The sequence below is a fragment of the Stomoxys calcitrans genome, chromosome 1, assembly GCF_963082655.1.
Source record: "Stomoxys calcitrans chromosome 1, idStoCalc2.1, whole genome shotgun sequence".
NCBI lineage: Eukaryota > Metazoa > Arthropoda > Insecta > Diptera > Muscidae > Stomoxys > Stomoxys calcitrans.
Window position 1 is genome coordinate 136708061 of NC_081552.1, and position 12206 is coordinate 136720266.

Here is a 12206-nt window from a genome sequence, read left to right on the forward strand (position 1 = left end):
ACTTGTACACACTTTATGGTTGCCTGTCGTTCTAGTTGTGGACCTTTGTGGTGCCGTTTCGGGGCACAGTTTGTCTTGCCCATTGAAAAAATATTTTAACACCAATCACATTCTCCACTCTCCGATATGGTACCATTGCCATAGTCTCCTGGCTTGTATCCACAATAAATGAATGAATGTCCTCAACTTTAAATTATCCATGTATTCATCTATGGTTGGCAAAATATTGGTTCCAAATTTTCTCGTCTTTCTTACGCTCGTACTGAAAGACGGAATAGAGGTTCCATTCTTCCACAGAATTTTTCGGGCAACTAGGTCCTTCTTGGAAATAAATCTTTCTCTAAATTTAGAAAGAAGCCTCTTCATTTGGTAGAAACATATGAAGTGGAGTATTATTCTTTCTTGCTGCGCTACAAATGAAAATACTCTTAAAAGCATACTTTCAACCGACGAGTTTGGGTGGTTCCAAACGAAATCGCGATCTAGGAAACCAGTAAAATGCTATTACAAAGCAAAAAACACATTTTTCTGCCTAACTTAAAAAAAGGGTTTTTTTGTGTTCTATTTATAATATGTGTTTCTTTTCACCTGTGTTTCTTTTCGCTAGAAAAATTTCGACTAAGTCGAGTATCGAGTAAAACCATGAATAAATGCTATTTTCTTACAACTTTATTCACTGCAAAGATGCTTTAAATTAACAGGCTTTAGTAAAATAAAAACATACAATAAGCTGTATTAACATATATTTACATCATTCGAAATGTTGACAACTGGATTTAAGACGGACTTAGAGGACCTTAGCATATTTCTGGTTTATATATGCTTTGGTGTGGTAATTATGGGGCCGAATCGATGCTGCTAGTGTCTGAATTAACTGGTGATCTCTTTTAATAGACGACTCAAAATCCAAACCTCGGGAACTGTAACGAAATTACAAAAGTAATAATTTATCTATTTTTGTTCAACATATTCATAAACTTTTTACAATTAAGATGCTATAACTAACAAAACGCGATGCAACGTTTTCTGTTATTATGGTATGTATATATGTGTCATAAACTGCATCGCCCCTTTTTGGAAAATTAATTAAAATTGTTCTGTTACTGTGAAATTGTTTTTTTGTCGCTACTGATTGCAGGAACTGACCCATTGGCGGAGACATTTGATATACAATACACCATTTATAGGCCGGTCCTATGAATATATAAGCCTGCAAAATGTGTTTGGCTTTGCGAATATATTAGTTTTAAAGTAATAGTTTGTGAGTCAGCTTCAATATTTTCATGAAATTTTTTTCCATTGTAATTTGCTCTCAGCTAGTTTCATGGTTTAGTCAGTCAATACGTTTTAAATGACTTTTATTTCTATTGTAATTAAAATTTAACGCAAACAAACTGGAATAATTAAACAACTATAATTGTTAATTATTCCAAAAATTTAATTTTAACCAATTTTTATGACGAGCTATGATTCTTGTTTGAACCGATGAGAGGAGCGGACTTATTGCTATTTCACTCCGCCAGAATTTTCCTGTAACTCGTAATAGATCATTATTTTTGGAGGAAACATTTAAGTCACTCAAGGATAGCTGCGATAGAGGTATCCATTAAGCGGTTGATGAACTGCGTCTGTTTCCAGCAGAGTAGGCTTAGAATGGACTCCAAAGACCCAACAGCTGCGGTGGTGGTATCAGGCCGTAGCATGTTGTCTGCTACTGAAACCTTGACTGGTGGAGCGGCTGCTCCAGGCTCCACTAGCCGACAGACGACTGGTCAGCAGGGGCTTTTGACGAAGACACCTGGGTCGAGTCTCAAGGACAAGGCCGAACCTATTCTTTCGCATGCCTATAATTTTCCTAGGCCATCGGCCTTGCCCGGCAAACCAACACGCTCTTTAAGAGATCGGAATAATAGAAGACGCATTGTTCTTAGGTTTACTGAGAGGTTTGGTGAGTATGATTCTAAGACTCTCACTAATAAGGAGAGAGACTCCCTAAATTGGGCTCGGGAATTCGTTGCACAGGCTACCCTAAAGACTACACGTCTGGATTCGAAAACTGAACCGCAGTCAGCCAAAAGGCTGCAGTCAACTAGAGGGCGTTCCATGCCTAAAAGAACTAGGGCAAACAACGGTAAAATGGGTCCAAGAACCTTTGCTAATGTCGCTAGGGACTGTTTGGTGATGGCAGTTGTCGACAAGGGAGTAGAACAGGGCTGCATACCTAGGAATAACTGGAGTGGCATAGTCAATGGACTGTCCTCCAGTTTGTGACGATACAGGCTGGTATCAAGGCCTGTACAAACTAATTGCTTTCGGGCATCAACGCTCAATTGAAATGTTTCGTTGTGCACTTTATTTAGTCAAGAAGGAAGTTATTCCTTCTCGACCAATGGCGCATGCTTGGATACCAAGGTTCCCCCAGATCGTGAATCGATACTTGGAAGACTAAGGAGATGTAAGCCCAATCTTTCAATCACCGACTGGAAGATTGATTGATTGGATGAGGCTGATGGTGATCGGAGACATGCAATATTCGTACTTAACTCCGGCTGTCTCGCAGACCTTAACAAGTCTGAAGGGATTGTATCCTATGGATTCAACAAGTTGACTCTAAAGGTCTATAGAAGTGGTGGGGTCGGGGAATCAGGAGACGAGTCAGCAGTTGTTGCTGAACACTTGCCTGAGGAACTATCGATCACATCGCTAAAGTCTGACGGATTGCAGGAGACTGAAAATCCCCCTGCTACGATCGATACAGGAGGGGATGGCATCGAAACGGGACCCGACAAGCCCTGTGCGGGTGGGTCACAAAGTTGGACTGGGCTCAAAGTGTGCGCCAGCGGGGAAGCACGGAACTCAGAAAGTACTTCGACAGCAGCAGTTAGTGAAGCATCTAAGGAGAAATCGTCCACACCGCAAGTGTCCAGTGTCCTGAGGAAGAGTGGTTCCACAGCTTTCTCACCTGCCTCTGGATGGGTACGGCAGCTCATCATGACAAGTTCTAAGGAATCTTGTGAGAATGAACTCCTGGTGGGATCAGAAGACGAGGCTAACACAACAGTGGTGGAAGTTCTGAATCCTGACTGTGGTCCGGTTTCTACAGATAAATCTCCACCATTGTAAAGCTGCTTTGGTGGCACTAAAGGTCCTCCTGATGGCAGGGGGATTTGACGTGGTTCTTATTCAGGAACCATGGGTGTGTGGAGGAATGGTTTGAGGACTAAGAATTCCGGGGTTTGAACTACTCAAGGGTACTGGGAATGGGAGACACAGAGCCTGTATTCTTGCAACCAGAGGTCTAAATGTGTTTCTTCTTCCGTCGCTAAGCACTGAAGATTTAGTAGTAGCCAGCCTTGAAAAAAACAAGTCTCATTACTGGCTGGCTTCCCTATATATGGTACAAGATTCAGAGATGCCGCCTTCAGACCTTAAGTCGCTTCTGCAGGGAAGAGACGCCTCATTGTAGGAAGTGATGCTAATGCACATAACCACATATGGGGAAGTTCTGATGTGAACGAAAGGGGTGAGCTGCTTATTAAATGTATAATAAGTTGCAATCTGGTGATTTGTAATAAAGGGGATAAACCGACCTTTATTACCAGGGACAAGCAGGAGGTACTAGATATTACCTTTGTATCGGAAGATATAAGTGGAAGAATATGCGACTGAGAAGTTTTGGATAACCACAGCTTCTCTGATCATCGTTATATTAGTTTCAGCCTTGGAGAAAATACGGAAAAAGTGGTCACTAGGCTAAACAGAAGAAAGGCGGATTCGGAAAAATTTCGGCAGAAATTCTGCACGTTTAACCCTTCTAGACCAGAAAAGAATGTGGAAACTACGGAGGATATAGACATAGTGGTCAAGCGGATCACGAAGGCCCTGAATGACTCGCTTGTGTCAGCATGCCCTAGTGCCAAGGCAAGGGGCAAACAGCGACCGCCAAAGTGGACCCCAGAGCTGGTTGGTCTAAGGAAGGACTGCAGAAAACTATTCAGCAGAGCAAAAGCCACAAGAGCACCACACGATTGGGACATCTATAAGGCTGAGCTAAGAAAATATAAGGGCGAGCTTAGAAAGGCTCAGAACAAATCAAATGGGTACAATTCTGCAGCTCCGTGGAGGATACATCTGAGGCCTATAGGCTAAGGAAGATTCTGCCTTCGAGACCTATTACGATGGGGTCTATTCAAAAGTCGGAGAATGTGTGGACAATGTCTAGTAAGGAAGCACTAGAACTACTCGTTGATACACATTTCCCGGGAAATTCTCCAACGGAAAACGTGGAGCCAGAAGAGGTTATCACTGGTATGTATTCGTCGGTTATTGTTAGGAAAATTGTGTCTGAGCCGAAAATCCTTTGGGCGATAAGAAGTTTCGGCTACTTTAAGTCGCCAGGCCCTGATGATGTATCACCGGTTGAATTACAAGCTGTGTCTGATAGACTCTGCTTGTATCAGTATGCCATATATACCTGTGCGATGGAGGGACACGAAGGTCATTTTCATTCCGAAAGCAGAAAAAGCTTACCACACGAAGGGGAAAGATTTTCGTCCTATAAGTCTGTCATCCGTTATGCTGAAGACTCTTGAGAGGTTTATAGAAACATATCTTAGAGCAAAGATCCTTGGAGAACGCCCGTCGCGGCAGCAGCATGCATATAGTAAAGGCAAATCCACTGAAACAGCCATTCACGACTTAATCGGCTACACAGAGGATTCTCTCGCTGTAATGGAATATACTATGCAGCATTTCTTGACATTGAAGGTGCTTTCAATAGTGTAAAACCGACGTCAATCATATAGGAGTTGGAGTTTCTAGGCATCAACTCTACCGTAAGAAAGTTAATTAAAAACTTACTTACTAAAAGATGCATTACAGCAGGTTTGGGATGTTTGGATCTAAAAAGATGGGTCAACAGAGGAATACCTCAGGGAGGTGTACTGTCTCCGCTACTTTGGAATATAGCCATTAAAAATATATTATTGTCTCTGGAAGAAAAAGTTGTAAAAGTGGTCGTGTATGGTGATGACGTGGCAATTGCGGTTAGGGGAAAGTTTCCCAGCACTATAAGAGATAAACTTCGGGAAGCTCTACGAGCAACAGCAAAGTGGGCTACCGAAAGTGGTCTGGGGATAAATCCATGCAAGACAGAAGTAGTTCTTTTCAGCAGAAGAAACAAGTTGCCTACAGTGGAACCTGTCTCCTTGGGAGGAGAGAATGTTCCATTTACAGAAAGCGCAAAATACCTGGGTGTTTTGCTGGACAGGAAATTGAACTTCAAATCCAATATTTTGGAAAGGGCAAGAAAGGCCACTCTTGCCCTATACACCTGCAAGAGAGCCATTGGGAAAAGTTGGGAGTTTAGACCTCGTGTCATGCATTGGGTATATACTGCAGTTGTCCGACCAATAATGGTATATGGTATTGTGGTCTGGTGGTAGGCGCTTCAAAAGTCCACCTACTGCTCAATACTTAACCGGATCCAAAGGATGGCTTGTTTGTGCATCACAGCCGCACTGAGAACGCTACATCTTATGCCTCTGAACATTGTGGCTAGACAAATTGCAGCGACCACTGCCGTGAGGTTAAAGGAGCTCTCTCATTGGTCATGTGGCGGCTTCGAACACTGTGTTATCCTCGATACAATATCCGATGTTCCAGGCAGCGTGGATTACACCCAAACTGAGCCGCTTTTTGATAAAAATTACTGTACCACTATTCGTGATAGAACCAATTGGTAACAGAAGTTACATAGACATCTATACGGATGGTTCCACACTAAACGACAAGGTGGGCTTTGGGGTGTACTCTAAAGATCTAGAACTGGTCATATCGAAAATGTTACCCGACCACTGCATTGTGTATCAAGAAGAGATCATTGCAATTAAGGAAGTTGTGGAATGGCTAAGATATAATGTCATTAAGACGATTGGCATAAATATCTTCGCAGACAAAGAAGATAAATCTCTGGAGAACGTATTGTTGAACACAAAAACTGCAAATCTCTCAAGGAGATTTCTGAATAGTTCAAAATTCACCTGTTCTGTGAGCATTCCAAAACTATGTAGCCTAATCTAGACTTGAATAGGTCTACTGCTTTGCTGTCATTGGCTAGAACAGACGTCTCAATCATTATGTCCGTCATGACAAGTCACTGTCTAATCGGAAAACATGCTGACAGACTGAAGGTTGCCAGCAACTACTTTTGCAGAAGCTGTGGGGACATCGAATTAGAACAGACTATAGAACACTTTCTGTGTGTGTATCCCGCACTAGCAGTCAGAAATAGTTCCACTTTACGTTCTTATTTCTTTGAGAACCCGTCTGATTTAGCGAATGTGAACATTCGCAAGTTATTGGGCTTTGAAAAGCGACGGTAGGAACTAAAAGGCATCTTCCTTCTTCTGTTTCTGTGGTATCATAATGGACAAAAACGTTTAACTGAGTCGGACGACAGACTGCCACTTGAACCTAATCTAACCTAACCTTAAATATGACGATGTCGCGAAATTCTCCTTCATTTTCCTTTATTAAAATGTTCTATTTTCCAATAAATAGAGATACAATATAAAAAGTGGGTAGAACTAACAAGTAAAAGCGTGCTAAGTTCGGCCGGGCCGAATCTTATATACCCTCCACCATGGATCGCATTTGTCGAGTTCTTTTCCCGGCATCTCTTCTTAGGCAAAACAGGATATAAGAAAAGATTTGCTCTGCTATTAGAGCGATATCAAGATATGGTCCGGTTTGGACCACAATTAAATTATATGTTGGAGACCTGTGTAAAATGTCAGCCAATTCGAATAAGAATTGCGCCCATTGGGGCTCACGAAGTAAAATAGGGAGATCGATTTATATGGGAGATGCATCGGGCTATGGACCGATTCAGACCATAATAAACACGTATGTTGATGGTCATGAAAGAATCCGTCGTACAAAATTTCAGGCAAATCGGATAATAATTGCGACCTCTAGAGGCTCAAGAAGTCAAGATCCCAGATCGGTTTATATGGCACCTATATCAGGTTATGAACCGACTTGTACTTTATTTAACATAGTTGTTGAAAGTAACAATAAAAAACGTCTTGCTAAATTTCAGCCAAATCGGATAGGAACTGCGCCCTCAAGAAGCTCAAGAAGTCAAGTCCCCACATTTGTTTATATGACAGCTATATCAGGTTATGGACCGATTTGAACCATACTTGGCACAGTTGTTGGATATCATAACAAAATACTACGTGCCAAAATTCATTCAAATCGGATAGGAATTGCGCCCTCTAGAGGCTCAAGAAGTCAAGACCCAAGATCGGTTTATATGACACCTATATAAGGTTATGGACCGATTTGAACCATACTTGGCACAGTTGTTGGATATCACAACAAAACACGTCGTGCGAAATTTCATTCCAATCGGATAAGAATTGCGCACTCTACAGGCTCAAGAAGTCAAGACCCAAGATCGGTTTATATGGCAGCTATATCTGTTTATAAACCGATTTGAACCATACTTGGCACAGTTGTTGGATATCATAACAAAACACGTCGTGCAAAATTTCATCCCAATCGGATAAGAAATGCGCACTCTAGAGGCTCAAGAAGTCAAGACCCAAGATCGGTTTATATGGCAGCTATATCAAAACATGGACCGATATGGCCCATTTACAATACCAACCGACCTACACTAATAAGAAGTATTTGTGCAAAATATCAAGCGGCTAGCTTTACTCCTTCGGAAGTTAGCGTGCTTTCGACAGACAGACGGACGGACGGACGGACATGGCTAGATCGACATAAAATTTCACGACGATCAAGAATATATATACTTTATGGGGTCTCAGGCGAATATTTCGAGTAGTTACAATCAGAATGACGAAATTAGTATACCCCCCATCTTATGGTGGAGGGTATAAAAATCAGGAATACGAAGAGATTTCTATGTTATTGCAATTGTAAAATTTTTTCTTACTTTGCGCATTAATTGATGTCAAATGTCCCAGCGGCAAACGTAAATATAATATAGAACATGCTCTCATAGGTAATAGTCTGCTGTTAAATGTCGTTTTTACACATTTCCTTACTAAAGGTTTTTATTAAGTTAATTTTTCACAGTGAAAATTAATTTTTTTTTTTACGATTACTTTTTGTAGACAAAACATTTGGTTCATTAGGGCATTCTCAATGATAAACTTTTAATAAAATCATTATGTTATCCGTGATATTTGTGTAGTTTTTCAAAAACATGAGCATTTCACTGTGAAGCACGAACTTAATACCCACCTTTAGGGTGTTTGGAATTTTTGCAAAATCTCTTAAAAGAAAATCAAAAACCAGAAAATAAATTTTGAAATTTTTTGAAAGAACAAAAAAAATTCTGCTAGAATCAACGCTGCGTACTATTGACTGGTACATTTCGATCCTAAATCATTCTGAGCTCCGTATCAATTGCCTTAAATACTGTGTTGTGTATAAAAGAATTCTAAGAAAACACAAAATGTATTTAAATTATACTAATTATTCTTTGGAAAAGTTTTTCGATTAATAAACAAAATATTTCTTTGAAAGGTATTTAAAGGTAAGGAAATTTAAAATTTTAGCTCAAGTTAGGAAAGAAGTATCCTTATGAAATTTAGATTGGCGTAAAGTGAACGACTGAAACTAGGTAAAAACTATTTTCCCGATCATATAAGGTCTTGTTTTGAGGGAAATTGGCTTGTCGTAAGTCCGCAATTTTTTATATCCACAAAAATCAAACAAAAATGTTCTCAAAATTCTTAGGAGTGAGATTTGTGAAAACCTTATAAGTACATTGCTGCACTAGTTGGTTTCTTTATAAAAAAATTTATGGCGATAAGCCTACTATTTTCGACAGCATGTGCAATTTTATGCCAAAGTCAATTGATCTATCTTTCTTCTTAAAATATTAAGAAAATGTTTATTTTTTGTTGTAGATACATAGTAGATTAGGAAATAAAAAGATTTTTTGTTCAAAAATTTTCACAAATTCATTCCTAAACTTTTTCTAACAAAATTTTGTTAAAAATTAAAAAAATAAATTAATACATTATATGAATGCTCTAAATTATGAAGATACGAAATTTCATCAAAATCGGACAAGGGAATAGAGGGTCTGGCGTAATGGGTTAAAATGTTGTCTTAAAAAATATTCATTGAAATTTCTCTTGAAAACATTTTTGGGAAATGCTGTCGTTTTGAAAAGATTTAATTGAAATTGATTGAATTCTTTCTTCTAGAAACAATATTTTCGGGGAGACCCAGGCCTGAGCAACATTTTATCTTGAGGCAATATTTCATTGAAATTTCATTTTTAGAAAAAATGTCTTTGAAGTTTTATCTTCATATAGAACAAAATTCATTTTGTTTCTGTTTGGGACAGAAAAGCATATGAAAAGACTTTAAAAAAGTGTAGGCAAAATGCATTTAGGAGGCACAAAAAACTTTATTGACATTTTGGCAAAAAAAAATGTATTCCCAAAATTTAATTTAGTCCCAAGACTGGGCAATAGTTTGTCTTCAGATATTTTTTTACTGAAATTAAGTCTTTAGAAAAAAAAATCATTCAACTTAAAAAAAATTTTATTGAAATTTAATCTTTAGAAAATTTTTTATAAAAATGTTGTCTTTAGAAAAAATTGTAATGAGATTTTGTATTTTAAAAATAATTTCGAGAGGTTCCGGACCGGGCTATGTTTTGTCCTTAGAGAATGTAACGCTGAAATTTTATCTTAAAAAAAAATTGTTCTTAGTAAGAATTTCATTACAATTTTGTAATTTAGAAAAATAATTTTAAAGCAACCCTGGCCTGAGCAAAAATTTGTCTTTGTAGAATATAATAAATATAAAGTGTTTTCAAAAATTTGTCTTTGTAGAATATAATAATTATAAAATGTTTTCTTATTTTTATAATAATTCTAAGGAGTAAGGATCCAAACCAGCTATGCAGAAGGACCGAAAGGGTCTCCCAGATGGCACACGACTGGGCTAGACTAAGGAGTCTCAATGTTAACCCGGAGAAAACTGAAATCTGCCTGTTAACGAGGAAGGCGAAGGTGCACCAAATCGACGCACCACGTTTCCTCAAAAGAACAATTTTGATATCTGACAAGGTTAAATAATTGGGTTAGCTGAGGGTGCAAAGAGGGTGCAGATTTTAATCCGCCCCATGCCACTATGGACATACACCTAAGCTGTGCGATGTAAAAACTAAAAAGTAACATCGAAAAAGAAATTTTTAAGCTAGGAATTCCGTGCTACTTAAAAAATCCTTAGTTGTTTTCCATTCCACTCCCCTAAGTTGGTTCATGTCTGGTATCGTGTCCGCACCTAAGTCCGGTGTCTTTTAGCAACGAAAGACGGGCAATGAAAAAGGAAATGCTCCAACGTCTCATCATTTTCCCTACATGCCCTACACATGCTATCACTTGCCGTAGCGATTTGGCATAAGTGACCTCGTAATGCTATGTGTCCCGTTATGACAACAAAAGTTATACTAACCTCTTTCTTAGTTCCTTTCAGTAAAAGCCTTGTCCTCTTTACGATCCGGTTCATTCCCCCATACTCCGTTATGGCCCGGCATCCAAACGATGGGGATTGTGCCATCCTTAGAGAAGGCGTTAATCTCCTTCTTACACAGCAAGACTGTTCGTGACCTTACACCGTCCTGGCCTGTTTACTGTCCGTAAATATGTTCACACTCGACGTCCTCATGTTAGTACCACACCACCTCACTCATTCCGTGATCGCCTGGATCTCCGCCTACAGGCCCATATTATAGTCAGGCAGTCTAAAACAGATCTCAGTCCCTGGGTTCTCAATTTGGACCGCCAGACCCACTCTGTCCCCTAACATTGATCCATCCGTGTAATATGATCTTCCAGGTGGCAATACTAGGGTTCCGCAAGTCCAAGACAGTGCCGCACTCGACCTCAAGTGTCGTCTCAGGTAACTAATCGGAAACCTCTTCCCTTCCTTCCAGGTTTCCTATCGAAGCCTCGATTATACCGCGATGGTATGAGCTGCTCCAATCCTCAATCATTCGCCGTATAGTCCTGACTTGGCACCGAATGACTTCTTTTTATTCTCTTACGTGAAGATGTGCTTCTTTATGACAACTCTCGGCAAGTAATTTCTCAAACCATGGCCTTATTTTTTTATCGTATAATTTTTCATAACACATTTCGGATAAGACTATTTCATATAGAGATTACAAAAATATTAAATCTTATGAATTACTGAGTGAGCTTCCGTTTAGTGGAACAATATATATTTTTTGATTGATATTGATGAGAAGGTTACATTTAACTAAGACGATATCACATGGTTCAATGAGACCATAAGATGATTAATTTTGGTAAGAGATCGGTCATATTGTAGATGGAAGATATTCAAGACAAGCGGGCTTCGTGAACAATATAAGTAATGTGGGCGAAAAGTTGTCAAGGCAATAAACGCAGCAAAGGCTACATTCTTTGCTGACAAATACAGATTAGCCATAACAACTTGACAGATGTGGTGTGAAATTAAGAAAATGGGGTTCAAAGCCGCCAAAGTTGATCATTCAAATCCTTTCCGAGCTGATGAGTTGAATAGACTGAACGAGACTTTTTTGAATATTGAAACACCTTTTGCTAAATTAGATGAAAGCTACAGCGAGATGGTTTCTAGTCAAGTAGGCCCTAATATATCTTTCAGTTTCCATAGTGCTTATCAATGTAATGTTTTTCAAACTTTTTCCAGACTCAAGTCTGCTGCTACTGGTCTCGACGATATTAGTCCTTCATTCGAAGGCATTTGAATCGGTCGATCACAAGATGTTAATTTTTAAGCTCAGACGATTCTTTAATTTTGGAGAATCAGCAGTGCCATTGATTGACTCTTACCGCGCGGAATCGGTCAGATTTCTTACACCGGAATAAATCTATTCTAGATCCGCTTTTGTTTATTTTATACATAAATAACATTATGAATATAAGAAATCCTCCTAATGTGCATATGAATGCCGATGGCGTGCAAGTCTGTTATTCATGCAGTGGCGATAACGTTTTTAGTTATGTAGATCAAATTAATGTCAGTCTGGCGGCAATTTACAGCTGGGCTTCTAAGAATGGCTTAGCACTCAACCCATCCAAAACAAAATGCATAGTTATATCAAGAAATAACCTGGATACTTCATCTCTCCAAGCCTT

The 12206-nt window shown here is 39.2% G+C and overlaps 1 protein-coding gene across 1 annotated transcript in view; it reads right to left on the reverse strand.

Annotated features, from left to right (window-relative positions):
* Positions 1-651: 651 nt before the first annotated feature.
* Positions 652-12206, reverse strand: part of LOC106085979 (flightin) — a 47322-nt gene continuing 35767 nt past the window's right edge. Inside the window, exon 4 of the mRNA XM_013250468.2 lies at positions 652-920. Within this exon, the coding sequence (XP_013105922.1) occupies positions 788-920 (133 nt within the window). The 3' untranslated portion in view covers positions 652-787. The remainder of the gene's footprint in view (positions 921-12206) is intronic.